The 16337-nt window shown below is 46.3% G+C and overlaps 1 protein-coding gene across 1 annotated transcript in view; it reads right to left on the bottom strand.

The window, feature by feature from the left end:
• LOC126199555 (cardioacceleratory peptide receptor-like) overlaps positions 1-16337 on the bottom strand; it is a 385883-nt gene that overhangs the window by 61228 nt on the left and 308318 nt on the right. The window contains exon 4 of the mRNA XM_049936477.1: positions 9422-9517. Coding sequence (XP_049792434.1) covers positions 9422-9517 — 96 coding nt within the window. The remainder of the gene's footprint in view (positions 1-9421; positions 9518-16337) is intronic.

The raw sequence follows: 16337 nt of genomic DNA on the forward strand, positions 1-16337 counted from the left end.
TCAGGCGTATATTGCTTTGCCAGTAGGTTATGCGTACTGTTGCAGAGAAATTTCTCACTACGGCCCTGTATAACTTCAGGGTGTTACACCTTTTGATGCTAGTTGTTGTCGTTGTTGTTGTTTGACGTTGAAAGTGTTGCTTGTCTCACAGGCTTGGATTACCAGTGCTATATTGTGATTATTCTCTATGTTTAAGACAGTATGAGTAAAACACCACGCCTGCTGTTGACAGTTACTACTATGTCAACAAGCAAGTGTGTGACGAAATTTTTTCTGTTACATTTTAAGAGTTATACAGTGGCTAAGAGACTTCGTGTAAAGAGCTTACCATGATTGTTTTAAAATAAAACTTGGTGACCAGCACAAGTGATGTGCGCCAGAGACAGTTTTCCCCTATTGTGTGGGAAGATTAAGATTGGGACAAAATAAAAGAAAACATGCATGCCATCTGTGATTGCAGTAGTGTGGAGGGAACCTAAAATCGTCTTAACGACGATTACTTCAGGGGTGCAGCTGGTACAGAAAACGTGGCAAAAGACGGCAGGGAGAAAGAAGTTGATGCAATTACCGAAGACGATAGTGATGACCACGGCCTGAATGCGACTTTACTCCACAATTGTTCCGTCAGAGTGAACTTAATGCTCTCGTACAAGACTCGAAATTGCCTAAGGAATCTGCACAACTGCTTGGCTCATGGGCAAAAAGTAAAAATCGTCCCGAATCAGAAACACATTACTCTGGGTACAGATACAGAGAGAAATAGTTGCTTAATTTATTCTCACAGAACGAGTTGATGCACTTCTGTTGCATTGAACACGGTCCTATACAATGAAGGCTCATCTAGAGTCGCCAGTGAGGAGTTTGAAAGGCGTGTTACTGCATGATGGAAACGTGTATGGGTCCATTCTTGTGGCCCATTCAGTTCAAATGAAAGCGACATATGAGAACATGAAGATACTGTTAACGAGTATCCAATGTAAGGAATACACTTAGCTTATCTGCGGTCGCTTCAGAGTTATCGGAATATTATTAGGACAAAAAGATGGGTTAACAAAAATGCTATGCTTTTTATGCGAATGGGACAGTCGGGTAAGGTAAACTCATTGTTGTGTGAGAGTTTGATCAGAGCGGATAAATTCTGTGCCTGTAACTAAAATTATCCTCAAGGAACCGCTTGTAGAACAAAAAAAAAAGTCTTCCTTTCACCTCTACAAATACAACTGGGCTTGATGAAGTAATTTGTAAAGGCTCTACCACAGGATGCATCAAGTACCTTTCCAAGAAATTCCACTTCACTACACGCGACAAACTGAAAGCTTGAATTTTTTTTAGTCCTCAGATAACGAAATTGACGAAGGCTGAAGATTCTGAGAAGACAATGAAGACCGCCTTCCGATCAGTTACTGAGAACTTTCTATGGAATAACAAATATCCTCATTATAAGGCTGATGTTCAAAAAAGTTTCAAAATTTCAAGAAGAAGGGTTGTTAAATGAGTGTAAAAGTCCACTTCCTAAACTCACTTATCGATTACTTTCCGAAAATTTGGGACAATTTGCTGAAGAGCAGAGTGAACGTTTTCACGGAGATATTAAGAGGTGGTACCAACAGCACTGGAAGCAGCTTTGTTGGCTGACTGCTGTAGGACGTTGAACAAGGACAGTCATCATATACAAGGATCTGCAGGGAATTCGAAGAAGAGAAAGTTCAAAAACTTATGGAACACTGTTGACTTCTTGTTCTTATACAATGTTACGAAGAAACAAATTAGGGGTGTTCTGAGGCAATTTTTTAAACATACTTTATTTTTTAAATGTGTTTTGATTAAAAACTCCCCTTTTGTGAAATAGTGTTAGAATATATTTGTGGTCTCAAAATATTACTTCGTATTTTGTGTAGAAACCTGACGTGGTAGGCAAAAACGAGAGTTACATCTAGAATCAACATAAAAAATTTGTCAAGAACACTTATTTTCAACAAATCACGTAACAAAAAGTTTTAAAATTGAAACTAGTGATTTAGGTCACATGGTAAGGTCTACGGTACCTTGGCGGTTTGAAAAATTTGGGCTTCTAAGTCAATGCAACAGAAAGATACAGCCATTATTTAACTTCCGCGAAGTCATTTACCAAAACCTATAGGGTACTTCCCGTTGATCTAGAATGATGAAATTTGGCAAGGAGCACGGTTTCACAGTACAAGCACAGGAGAAATTTAAAAAAAATTGTTCATTTGCAATTACATCACAAAAAAATTTTACGATTACAAACTTAACCTGCATTCGTAATCTGTCAAAAATCTGAGGAACTACTATAGCAATTTTTTTCTGGTTTTCAGCATTGGGTAAGAGTGATTCAAAAAGAATGTTTGTGTGTATAATTTACAAATATTTCATGCTAATTGTCCGCCGCTCTTCTCCTTATCAAATATTCCATGCCAATCTATGCTTACGACAAGTACAGCATTTGTAATGTTTCAGAGCAAAGTAGTACTGTAACTAATGCACGATTACGGTTCCATTGTTTTGGATGAGGTTTCAATATCCTATAAAATATCCATTCAAGTGTTCCACAGGGCAATTCGACATTTGTGTAACAACAGTAAACCTACGTCCGGCTGCACCGTTTTCTACGCTGAAGACTTCCACAAATCTTACCAGTACCCGCAAAAGGGACGGGAGCAGACGAAATCACAGTATCTGCAGTTGTTAATCAACAAAACATGAAAATATAACTTTAAAATTAATAAAGTAAATGAGGAATTACAGTATTAAATGCGAAACAAAAAAAATTAACTTCAAAACTCAAAATTAATACACTCTCGAAAGCTCCTACTGCGTCTACAAGAAGATTATCGAAAGTCTTGGAATTCCGCGGACAGATGTCTTACCAATAACGATATCGATAACAGGGAAAAATCGTCGAGATTTTCGATTCTCGCGATGGCTGAACTATCTACATACGTAACTAAGTTTGTACAGAACCTTCGGAGTGCGATTCCTAGTCGCACTTCTCTGCTTTTATTGATTATTTTTCATTTTTATTTTATTTTATTATTTCTATCTTTTTTAATTCGTTTCAGTCAAACATTCCTCGCTGTCTCTACAGCCTATACCTATTTTTTCTCACGGTGTTTCATGTGTTTTTGTAGTTTCGTTCCTTGTCCTACAGCAAGACAGCAGCTCGCCAAGTCATGAAGAATACGTTCTGTAAAGCATTGCGACAGGTTACCTCTCATTTGCGTGTCTTCCTGCATTGGATATTCAAAGTTAATCGCGTTTGCTGGATATCATTGATATCTGTTTTTAAATTAAATTGTCAACTAGGCGATGTTACACTTGCTGATGGAAGAAGCCAGACAGCTTCGTGGTACAGGTAGATTATACGGTAATGCCACTACTTGTGTGACACGATAACTGTGATACGCGGTGAGTTCCCCAGTTATATTCATTTCATTCATCAACTACCGACCAGTCACTACAAGTGGTTGATGGTCCGCACATACGTTCCACTAAAGTAATACCCTAATTTGAGGGTTAGGACGTCTACATCCTATTTCTGTATAGTGCTACCATTTAGCGAGATGCTTTCAGAACTTGAAGAAAAATACTAAGGATCATTGATTGGCTATACAGGGTGGTCAGAAACATTGTAAAAAGCATCTAAGGGTGTGCGGGATACTTTGTGCTGAGAAATAATCGTAAAGAAAAAAATTTGAAGTTAGGCTGTAGCACGCACAAATTCTAGTGGCCTGTTAGAACGATGGAGCTAAATGTGTTATTCGTTTGGTTTCCTAAAACCGAACAAGAGAAAAGAGAGCGATATAAAAATTGGACATGGGACGATAGTAAGGATCGAACCCGAACCGAAGCCTGATTGGTCCCCTGGGCCATCGTCTACGCTAAGAGAACAACTGAGATTAACTGCATCTGGCGCACCGGTTGAATTTGCTCGTACAACGAACTAATTTGCTAACTTCAATGCTAATTAACACGGAAATGCTGTAACATATGGAATTTTTCCTAACAATTATTTCGCAGCACAACCTATCACACAATACCTGGACATGCTACTTAGAGTCTTTCGGACCATCCTGTATAAAAGTTGTGAGCTATCAATTAGGAAGACCTATGTTTATAGCAGGTAAAATGCCCTTATGCCACGAAAATCAAATGAAATCACGTCTTCTCCGTTACAAGAACGACAGGAGTAACTGCTTGTGTTTTCTAATACGTCACAGACATCATTTTGAAACGTAACTACACTCGCCAGTAATTCTGCTGAATACTGCATAATTTTATTTAATGGGACACATGCAACCCCAAAAATCCAAATGATTTATAAAACATTGCCATGGGATATATCGCAACTATCTCGAAATTTCATGTTGAATATGATATTTTGTTTTTTTCACTGTTGAGAAAATACTGTGTTTTTCTGCTGTTTTGTTATACTATTTTCCGTATTTGGTGTGCTGATCAAATCACTCCAAAAACAAAGCAAAAAATAATACTTTGAAAACTCTTGATTCACATGTAAACGTGTGCCTAGAACGGTTCGTGGGACACATATGTCTCACATCACCGTTTTTCAAAATAGGTCACCTGAAAACCTTTTATCTGTTACCATAACGGACGACAGTTTTTGACCTATTTTTCAGTTCTATGTAAAATACGTATTAAACACGAAACGATTAACGGAACTGTTTTACTTCTTATGTGGAGGATCTCACAATTTTTTTATTATTTAGGGACAGTTGCCGCTTTAGGCACCATGCAGATATCTTGTATAAATCATTTTGCAATTCGTTTTGATCTTCTGATAAGTATACTAGACGGTAACCTACAGAATCCTCTGCAAACAGTCTAACACGGCTACTCTAACTGTGTCCTAAATTTACAGATATTAAATACTGCATGAGACACATAATTTTTCCTTCAGGAATCCCAGATAACACACCTGTTTTACACTCTATGACTTTCCGTCAACTACTACGAACTGTGACCTCTCTGTCAGGAAATCACGAATCTTGTAGCACAACCTGTTGTCCATAGGCACGCAATTTCATTAGAAGCCGGGCTGTAGCATGTCAGCCGTAATAGACAAAGAACTACCCAGTTCACTACCATAAGCTGGTATATTAAAGATGGTGGAAGCTGGTATGCTACAGACTGCGGCCGCAGCAGAAGTTATTTGACAAATAACAATAGTACGTCGATAAAGTCAGGTTTAGTTTGAGCTATAGTGAGTAACACGGACTGCATTCTTATAGGGTAGGACACAGTAATCTTGTAACGTACTGATTTTCTGAGTGGTTGGAAAGTCTATTTGTTGCAAATGGAGACTGATATGAATACAGGGAAATGTCAAACTATGATCATCTGAAAATAACATAGAAAGGATGACAGTCATATCAAACAAAGGACCCAGCGACATATGGTGTAGCACGAGAACATCTCAAAACGCATTACAGTTATGTTCAGACCAGTACCAGATTTGTGACGACCGAGGACCAACCAATCGCAGAGCAGACATTCGACACCTAGTGCTGTGGGTGTGCCGTTTTGACTGACGAATTACCGATTTTACTTCAGTCTGTAGATTGGCTCGTGGGTTTCCCGCATTAAAGGCATGGTGGGGTTGCTGATGAAAGCCCTGACAGCAGTATTATGTGAAGTGAGTTAAATCTCTTAAACTTAACCGTCTTGTATTCACAGGAGAACGCACGAATAATGTGGATCTGAAAGTATTGCAATCATTCTCCTAACGGTGATAGCGCCATCCAAGACAACCGCATCCCTTCTACCGAGGGTATTCTGCGCAAGAATGATTCGAGGGAACGTTACATCGTAGACGGCTTCAGCAACTCAAATCATGAATATGGGTGGGAGCTAAAGTAACCTCACATCCAGTCCTCCTCCTCCCTCAGTTCCGTTCGTAGTGTCTAAGGTAGTTTGACAGTCGCATAGACGTAGTGTCATTTCTATTTGTTTCTCGTCAGTTGGTGAAGGGTCGTTAGTCAGATGAACATATTTACAGGCCTATATCACTGATGTGAATCTATCGTAGAACTATGAAACCTGTTTCATTTTGACGTATTATAAGGGTTTTGTGAAATGAAACTCTCCTCTATAAAAATGAACATAGATTCCGCAAAGAGAGATTTAGCGGAATTCAGCCCGCTCCGATCACCCACGAGATCTTTAGCGCCGTAAACAATGTCCACCAGATTGATGCTGAGGTAATGGACATAAGGAGGGTCTTTGATACAATTTCAGACTGTAATTTAGCGAAAACAATATGACTTTAGCAGGTATCGGATCAGATCTGCTCTTAGATTCAGAACATTATTGCAGATAGAACTAACATGTGGCTCTTAATGGAACTACAATGAGGCGTAAAAAGCCATGGAAAACCTTTTGCCCGGCGTAATCCAGCAACTCGACGTGGCAAGGGCTCAACAAATAGTTGGATGTGTACTGCAGAAATACTGAGCCATGCTGCTTCTATAGCAGTCCATAACTGAAAAAGTGTCGCTGTTTAGGATTTTGTACAAACACTAAACTCTCGATTGTGTCCCATAAATATTCGACGATATTCATGTCTGGCGATCTGGGAGACCAAACCATTCGCTTGAGTTGTCCAGATCAATTGTGCCCCGGTGGCATGGAGCATTGTCATGATAAAAATTCCATCGTTGTTTCGGAGCATGAAGTCTACGAATGGGTGTGCGTGCAAATGGTCTCCAGGTAGCCGAACATAACCAAATCCAGTCAATGATTGGTTCAGTTGGACCAGTCTATTCCATGTAAACACAGCCGCACCATTATGGACCCAACACCAGCTTGCATAATGCCTTGTTGACAACTTGCAGTCATGGCTTCGTGGGGTCTGCAGCACACTCGAACCATGCCATCAGCTATTAGCGATTGAAATCGGGAATCATGTGACCTGATCATGATTTTCGTGTCGGATAGGGTCTAACCGATATGGTCACGATCCAAAGAAAGGCACTGCAGGGACGTCGTGCTGTTAGCAAAGGACCGTGAGTCGATCGTTTGGTGCCGTAGGCCATTAACGCGAACCTTCGCAGTTATTGTCATAGCAGATACGTTCGTCGAACATCCCACACATATTTATCCGGTTATTTCAAACAGTGTTGCTTGTGTGTTAGCACTGACAAGTACCCTAACGCCTCCGCTTTCGGGCGTTAAGTGAAGGCAGTCGGCCACGATGTTGCTCCTGGTGAGAGGTAATGCCTAAATTTTGGTACTCTAGGCGCGCTCTTGACACTGTAGATCTCGAAATATTGAATTCCCTAACGATTTCGGAAACGGACTGTTCCATGAACTTAACTCCAGCTACCATTCCGCGCTCAGAGTCTGTTAATTCCCGTCGTGCGGCCATAATCAAGTCGGGAAACCCTCCACACGAATGACCTGAGTACAAATGACAGCTCTGCTAATGCAATGGCCTTTTATGACTTGCATACGCTATGTTATCGCTATCTCTATATATGCATATCGCTATCCCACTACATTTGTCACCTTAGTGTAAATCGACAAATGTAAAGTCACGAGTAGCTCAAGCAAGTGTTAGAGTGTCATTGCTATTTAGAATATTTTTAAATTTTATCGTGGGTAACTTCGGAATATCAATTAGGCTGTTTGTAGATGAAGCAGTTATCTATAAGAAGGCAGAAAAACCAGAAGACTGTAGCGAATTCCAGGAAGACCTGTAGAGAGGTTCGATGAATGGTACACGAACTACCGGTTGAGCCTGAACATAAATAAATTCAACGTATTCATACAAGAAAGATGTGGCTAGTAAGACACTTATTCGACCGATTTTTGAGTACTACTGATCAGCATGGAACCCCAAACAGGTTGGAGTAATAGGAGAACAGACAAGATCCAACGAAAAGCGGCACTTTTTGTGACTTGGCCTAGTCGGCGGGATAGTGTTTCGAAGATGCTCAACAAACTCCAGTAATAGACGGTACAAAAGAGGCGTTTACTTTTGAAATTTCGGGAGAGGAGATTCAGACAGTAGTCGGTAAAGACATTGGTTCCTCCGACAAAAGTCCCACGAAATTACAACAACGAGAAATTAGGAATATTACATCGCATACAGAGGTTTACTGACAACCATTTCCATCCACTTTTGAAACAGGACAGAGGTACCAGACGTAATGTCAACCACATACCGTTTGGTGGCTTGTGGAGTGAAGATGTAGCTGAGTAGAGCTAAACGGCCGGTATATAGTGATTGTACTGATAATGAGTAAATGCAGGTTGTGGCTGTAAATGGTTACGAAGAGTGTACATAAAGCGCTATTATTTCAGAAAACCATTAAGTGGGAAACTTAAAGACAGAGACTCGTGGTTTTTTGCAAAATGCTTAGTAGCTCTAAATTTTTTTTTCGTTTGTTCTCTGCTGCAGGTTTGGAGTGCATCAAAATGGCAACAGACCAGGAGAAGATGCAAGGTGTCATGTCGTATGCAGAATCAAATGGTTCAAATGGATCTGAGCACTATGGGACTTAACTTCTGAGGTCATCAGTCCCCTATGCACAATCCAAATCTGTTACAATGGTACCACGGAACTGTCGATGCTAATATGGGAGTTCACCACCAGCAGAAACAAGAATAATTAGATGGTTGTGAAACTTCAAAGAGAGAGGCAGTGTCAACTTCCCCGTCTGTCTGAAGTACTTGTTGATGAAGTGCAGGTTGCATCTCCCAACGCAGACCCCAAAAGTCAAATCGCCGTGCATCAAGCGGATTACAAGAAGCAAAATCAACTGTTCATAATGTGTTTGATACGCGGTTACGCCGCTTTGCGTGCAAAGTGCGAATGCACCAACCATCACTGTCAAACGATCGTCCACTACGGTATTCATTCCCGTATTCCATGCTGGCCTTAATAGATGCACGATAGGTAGATAGGCCCTTTTTTCTTCGCAGAGAGAACCATAACGGGAAATGTTTACCCGGACATGCTCGAACATTTCCTCCTACCATCGATCGAAGAGCCGCAACAGCCAATAAATTTCCAGCATGATTACGTATCTGCACATAGGGGTTTGAATGTGTGGGTACTGTGCTGAATGACTCAACACCTGGCAATGACATTACTACCCTTGCTATCCTTCGTGCATGAATCAATGAAACACTCAGAGCTGTCGATACTGCAATACTGACATATGCATGATCGGAGCTAGAATATTGCCTTGATGTTCTACGAGCGGCCAGTGGGACATACAGTGAATGTCTAGCACAACAGAAACACTCTCTGAGACCTGCAAAACGTTGTACAAGAACCAGAATGTTCGCTCTCCAACAGTTTCCATGTTCAGATTTTTTTTTGAAATGATAGTGGAAATTTATGGAAACCCTCTTATTCGCATAGCTTATCACTTACCTTGGATGGGCTGCTCCTCGAAAAAGATCATGCTGGGTATGGAGAACAGGAAGCTGAGACCCCAGGCTGTCACCACGAGCGCTCGCGCCCGCCTCCCTGTAAAACAAACGAACGGCATTTAATAGTTCAGCCAGTGAAAGTGGCGGAACGGGCCTTGTTCGACGCGACGTATCTGATGGACAGCCCAGCTTTAGACCCGGAGAGCTGTGGAGAGGCTCTCAAGCCAAAAGGTCCTAAGCAGCAGTTGCGATTGTGCCCCTGTGTGTGGTTAGGGTGCCATCAGGTGAACCCAGCTGTTTCGGGTCTCAGTTTTGAGGGAGTGGGCAGAATAACAGTGGCAGTAGACGGGCGCCAGCGACAGCTTCGTCTGGTGAGGTTGATGGCCTTACGTATCATCCGCTATCGGATCCGACTTGCTATGGTCAACGATTTCCGGGAGCGGCTGTGGAGGCCCGGTACTGAAGTAGGTAGTGTCAGCACCTTCCAGTTAAGATTTGCATTCTTGTAACTTAAATTTCTCATGGGATTTTTTTTAGACTCCTTTTTGCGGTGGTTCATCTAAGGCAAAGTGTAACACCTAAGCTATCATTGAACTTTAGCGCTTTGGACTGCAGAAAAATCTTAAATAACGTTTAAAAATATTCGAAGTCTCATTTTTAAGAAAGGGAGTCAATCAAAAAATTCGCAACGATGTTTTCGGCAAATATTAGTTGACAGAGGACACGTAATTTTGTTGTGTGGGTAATACTCTTCAGTCTTGTAATAACTGGGAAATTTAAGTAAGTATGTTTTCTTAATGGAACTGCACTAACGGAAAAAATCCAAAGACCAAAAAATAATTAATGTCGGATAATGACGTTTCAAGAATAAATTTGTCTAGGTAACATATTCTATGAATAACATTGCGAGATCATAGGTTAATGCAAGCGTGAGATGAATCATTGTAAATGTGAAATGCTGGTACATTTTGCAGCAGACAATATGTTGAATGCGAGGATGCAAATGTGCATATATTCTGTTGAACAAGTGCCGGATGTCAGTTTGTGGAATGATGTTCAATGCTAGTTGCACTTCTTTGGTCAATACAGGGGCGGTTAATGATTCAAATGGCTCTGAGCACTATGGGACTTAACATCTATGGTCATCAGTCCCCTAGAACTTAGAACTACTTAAACCTAACTAACCTAAGGACATCGCACAACACCCAGTCATCGGGCGGTTAATATTGTTTGTGGATAATGCTGGAGTTGTTGTCCAATGATGTCCACAATGCGCTCTAGTGGAGACTGATCCGGTGATCGAGCAGGTCAAGGCGACATGGGCTACACTCTGATGAGCATGTTGAATTACAACAGCAGTAAACGGGCGAGCGTTACGCTGTTGTAAAACAGCCCCTGGAATGCTGTTCACGAATGGCAGCACAACAGGTCGAACCACCAGAATGACGTACAAATTTACAGCCAGGGAGAGTGGGATAACCAGGAGAGTGCTCCTGCTGTCATATGATATCGCACCCCACGCAATAGCTCCACATGTGGTCCAGTGTGTCTAGCACAGAGAGAGGTTAGTAGCAGGCTCTCAGCTGGAATGCTTCTAACCAACACACAGCTATCGCTGGCACTGAGGCAGAACTAGCTTTCATCATAAAACACAACAGCCTCCCAATTAGCTCGCAAATGGCGGTGGTTTGGGGTCAGTGGAATGCAAGATACTGAGCTTCTGGCTCTGAATTAACCTTGAAGTAACCGACTCGTAACAATTGGTTGTGTCACTGTACTGCTCCAGTTGCTGCTGCGGATACAATACGACGGACCAGAGACATCTGTTGAACACAGTTGTCTTCCCTCCCAGTGGTGCTACGTAGCCGTATGGAGTTCGGGCTTCTTGTGACCGTACATTCTCGTGACCACCGCTTCTAGCAATCATGTACATTGGTTGCACTCCTGCCAAGTATTTCTGCAGAATATCAGAAGCAACATCCATCTTCTCGTAGCCTTCATACACGACCTTGTTAAAACTCAGTTAGGTGTTGATAATGGCCTTTGTCGCCTTAAAGGCGTTCTTAACTAACATAAATTCATCAGTTACAATCTGAAACATAACTAATGCTCACGACCGTTACCGCGTAGGCATCTCCAGCGGTACCTCGCAATGAGTACCGCCCTTTCATTCGTGATTTGTCACTAATCGAAGTGTTAGGTTTGCAGGTGCCAGCCAGCCAGCCAGCCAGCCAGCCAGCCAGCCAGCCAGCCAGCCAGCCAGCCAGCCAGTCGATAGCAGTAGCGGTCCAGCCAGCCAGGAGCGGTCCAGCCCACAGCAGCAGCAGCAGCAGCGGCGGCCCCGTCCGCGGCAGCAGAAGCTGCGGCGTTCCTACCAGCAGTCGCCAGCGCCAGAAGCGTGGGACTTTGGCGTCCGTCATCATCCGTCTTCGTCCGTCTTCGTCCGCCTTCGTCCGTCACGGTTTTCCTCTCTCGTTTTCGTCCCGTACTGTCTTAGTTCCTACCTGTCGTCATGTCAGCCCCCACCACCACTGCCACTACCAACACGTCTGCCATAGTTTATACTTCGCCCTCCGCCGCCACCACCACCATTACATGGTGTGCCCAGTCACCCCCCCAACCCCCCTCCCCCTCTTTCCATCCCTCCTCTTCTAACTCTCCCTTCGCACTCGCTCTTCGTCGCCCCCTCCCCAGCTTCTTCCTCGTCTTCCTCCCGCACCTCCACCTCTGATCCTTTCCCCCCCCCCCCACTCCCCTTGCCTGTCACTGCAGTCCCAGCTAGGGTGGTGGCCTGACAGGACACTGCCCATGCCCAGCTCTCCCCCTCTTCTTCGCCATCACCTTCATCGCCGTCGCCTTCGCCTTCACCATCGCCATCTCTGGGACTGTCTACTGCGTCCACGCCGCGACCTGCCACTTCCCGCCACCTCCATGTTGCTCCCGTCCCACATGTCACCACTCACCCTTCCGCTGCCCTCAAACGCCCCAGTGGCACCACCACCTCCTTAGTTCCCAAAAAGGCCCCACCCCGTCCTTCTTCCTCCCCCCCCAGGATGCCGTGGATGTCTCCCCACCTGGCCCTGCTCCCTCCACTTACTCCTCCTCATCCCCCCCCTCTTCCCACAAATACCTCCTCTCTCATCCCGACCCTTCCCTCCTCGAGGCCCGGAACCTGTCCCTCCTCCTCCGCCAACACTTCCCTGGAGCCCTCATCTCCCTCCTCACTCCCTGCAGAGACTCTGTTCTCATCTCGTCCCCACGCCCCACCCTTCATACTGACATCCTCTCCCACCTCCCCATCACCGGTTTTGGCCCCAACGCCTCCCTCACCCCTGCTCCTCCCTCGTCTCGTCTCCTACCCGCCAGCACCAACACCCGCGTCACCCGCCGACCCTCACCGCCGTGATCACTCGGCTTAGTCTGACGATCACGGAGGAGCAGGTGTTGGCAGAGCTTAAGGCACATCCCTCGTTGGAGGTCCGCCGCATTTTTAACTCTGCTGGTCCCACCCACCTTATGTGGGTTTTTTTGGAAGACGTTACCTCCATTGACCGCCTCCTGAAGGAGGGTGCCTTCCTCTTCAACCAGAGATACAAGGTCGACCCATCCCGTTCCCCTCCTCAATCCCTCCACTGCCAGAGGTGTCTGCGCTACAATGCACACACAACAGCTGAGTGCTGCGAGGCCCCCACCTGCCCACACTGTAAGCAAGCACATTTCCTCCGGCAGTGCCCTAACCTTCGGTCCCCTCCTTCCTGTAATACCTGTAATCTCCCGCATCCCACATACTCCCAAAAATGTAAAGCACAACCCCCTCTGACCACTCCTGAACTCACAGTCCCTATGCACCCTCTGGGTGCCCTCACCCCTCCTGGCAATTCCCTTCGTCCCCCCCTCCCACCGCTGACGACATCATCAGGTTCCTCACCATTATTCTACAGAATGTCCACCCTTTCCAGCGCCCTCACACCCTCCAGCAGATATCCCTTGCCGCCCGTTCCGTCTTCCACCTTAAAATGTATGCCACCTACTCCCACAACCAGGCCCATTTCAGGTTCTCCCTACTCGACACCCTCGTCTAAATCCCTGTCATGGCACGACAGCACCGTATCCTGTTCAACAACATCCGTTCCCTTCCCGCCAACAAGAACCTCTTCATGAACACCCTCGCCACCCACCGCATGGATGCCTTGCTCCTCAATGAAACCTTTCTTCTGCCACACCACACCGTTCACACCTCGCCCTACCTCCTTCACCACTCCAACAATCCCTTCATGATAGTGCGTGGCAGAGTTGCCATTGGTCACCACCGCCAGGTCCCAGTTCGGCTCCAACCTCTCCTTCCTGACCCCATAGAACACCTGATCCTTAGTCTCTTCTTCCCTGGCCTGCGCCACCATCTATGTCCGCCCTACCGCCCCTATTCCCTTCGACTTCCTCTCCCCCATTGACCGTACCTTCTCCTCCTACGTGATCGCCGCCGACCTCAACATCCATTATCTTTCCGCCTCCCAGTTATGGCGGTGGCATCGGTTCCTCTCCTCCCTTCAAGGCGACCTTGTCCCCATTCCCCAGCACACCCTCCCCTAACCTCCTTGGCCACATAATGGTGGATGTCCTGGACCCCATTGGTAGTGACCATCTCCCTGTCCTCCTCACTGTTTCAGACATTCGTCGCCCCTGCCCCAACCCCCATCATGACCCTCCCCGGAAGTACATCCATGATTATTCCCGTGCTGACTGGAATGCCTACCGGGATACCCTATCCACCCAGGTCGATGGCCACCCCTTCACCTACCGCCACCCTGATGATATTACCCATGCGGCCTCCTTTCTCCAGCAGACCTTGTCTGAGGCTATGGAGTCCCACGACCCTTCTGTTGCCATCCACCCCCACCGTCCTACCTTACCCCCACAGGCCGTCCTCCTCCTCCGTGAATTCCGCCATCTCTACCGTGCATTCCTCCACATTCGTGACCCGGACACACTACGATGCCACTGGCAACTCCAGAGACACATCCGTAACTTGCTCGCAGCTAAGAAACGCCAGGACTGGCGACAGACATGCACCCATTTAAACGCTACCCTTCCTATCAACTCATCCAAGTACTGGTCAGCCTTCTGCCGCCTTACCGGGTCTAAATCCCCCCCCCCCCCTACTATCCTCTCCTTCATGATAACCAACCCTTCCCTGACAACATTACTAAGGCCAATCACTTTACCTCCTACCTCTCCGATGTCTTTACCATCCCTGACGATCCCCAGTTCGATTACTCCCTCTCCCAGATGTCTGCGATCGAACTGACACGTCTGTCCCTCCCCTCGCACATGGTTTCCAGTACTTGGTAAACATTGCACACACAGAACTCAATGCCCCTATCACTACACAGGATCTCATCGCTATACTCCACACAAAACGCAACACCACTCCTGGTCACGATCGTGTCACCTATCGCCACCTTCGTGAAGCTCCTGCCTCTTTCCTCTCCACCCTGGCCAGGCTCTACAATGTAGTCCTGTCCACCGGCTACTACCCCGACCTGTGGAAAAACTCCCGTATCGTGATGTTCCTTAAATCCGGTAAACCGCCATCCGCTGTCTCCTACTACCATCCCATCAGCATTACCTTGGTCTTTAGCAGGGTCCTGGAATCCATCCTCACCCGACACATCCACCAGCATCTCCGCCAGCACCACCTCCTTCCCGTTACCCAGTGTGGCTTTCGGCCGTCCTTCTCTTCCGATGACCTTCTCCTTTACCTCACTCATCTCCTCTCCGAACAGCTTAATTCCCGTCGTTCCGCTATCTTCCTCTCCCTTGACCTTGAACGAGCCTACGACCGCATGTGGCATTTCCGGTCTCCTCTTCAAGCTCCAAACCTTCGCCCTTCCTATTAACTACGTCCGTCTGATCGGCTCCTTTCTTTCCCAACGTCCTTCCTACGTCACAATCCACAACGCGAATTCCTACACCTTTTTCCCCTCCACTGGTGTTCCCGATGGTTCCGTCCTCTCCCCTCTTCTGTACCTCTTGGATACGGCGGACATGCCGCCACCTTCACCCCCCATCCACCTTCTCCAGTGCGCCGATGACACTGCCTTCCTTGCCCTTGCCCCCACCCTTCAGCGCTCCCAACACCTTGTCCAATCCCATCTTGACCATTTCACCGCTTGGTGCAACCAGTGGTTGCTTAAGGTCAATCCTGCCAAAACCCAGGCGACCATAGTAGGCAAAACCACCCCTTCCTTCCGCCTCCTCGATTTCTACATCACCAGCTATGGCTGTCCTATCGCCCTCACCCCCACCCTTAAGTACCTTGGTGTCACCCTCGACCGTCGCCTCACCTCGACCCCCCACCTCCGGATGATCCAAGCCGAGGCACGCTCCCGCCTCTGTCTCCTCAAACTCCTCTCCGGCCGAACTTGGGGTCTGGACCCCTCCACCATCCTCCATACCTATAAATCCCTCATTCGCCCTATCCTTTGCTATGCCCACCCTGCCTGAATCTCCGCTCCCCCAACCTTTTACAAATCCCTTCAGATCCTAGAACGCCACGCTCTTCGCCTCGCCTATCGTTTCCGTCTCGCCTCCCCCACGTGGATCCTGTACGACCTAATTCCTTTTTCCTCGAACAGATACGGATCCTCTACACCTCCCGCAAACTCGATCTTCCTCACCTGCTTGTCTCTCCCATCCTCTCCCACCTCTGTCCACTGCCGCACCTGTACTTCCACGTCCCACCTGCTCTCCATCTCTCCACTCTCCACACCCTCTGGCTTCCGCCAGCTCCCCCTCCCTGATGATGCCCTCCTCCCCTCCAACTACCCCTCCTACCAACTTTGATCCTCCCTCCCTCTTCCTGTGTTTGTTCCTTTGGGCACCCTCTCTACTTTCTGTCCCCCTTCCCTCCCTCCTCC

This window comes from Schistocerca nitens, chromosome 8 (assembly GCF_023898315.1).
Source record: "Schistocerca nitens isolate TAMUIC-IGC-003100 chromosome 8, iqSchNite1.1, whole genome shotgun sequence".
In the NCBI taxonomy this organism is placed as follows: domain Eukaryota; kingdom Metazoa; phylum Arthropoda; class Insecta; order Orthoptera; family Acrididae; genus Schistocerca; species Schistocerca nitens.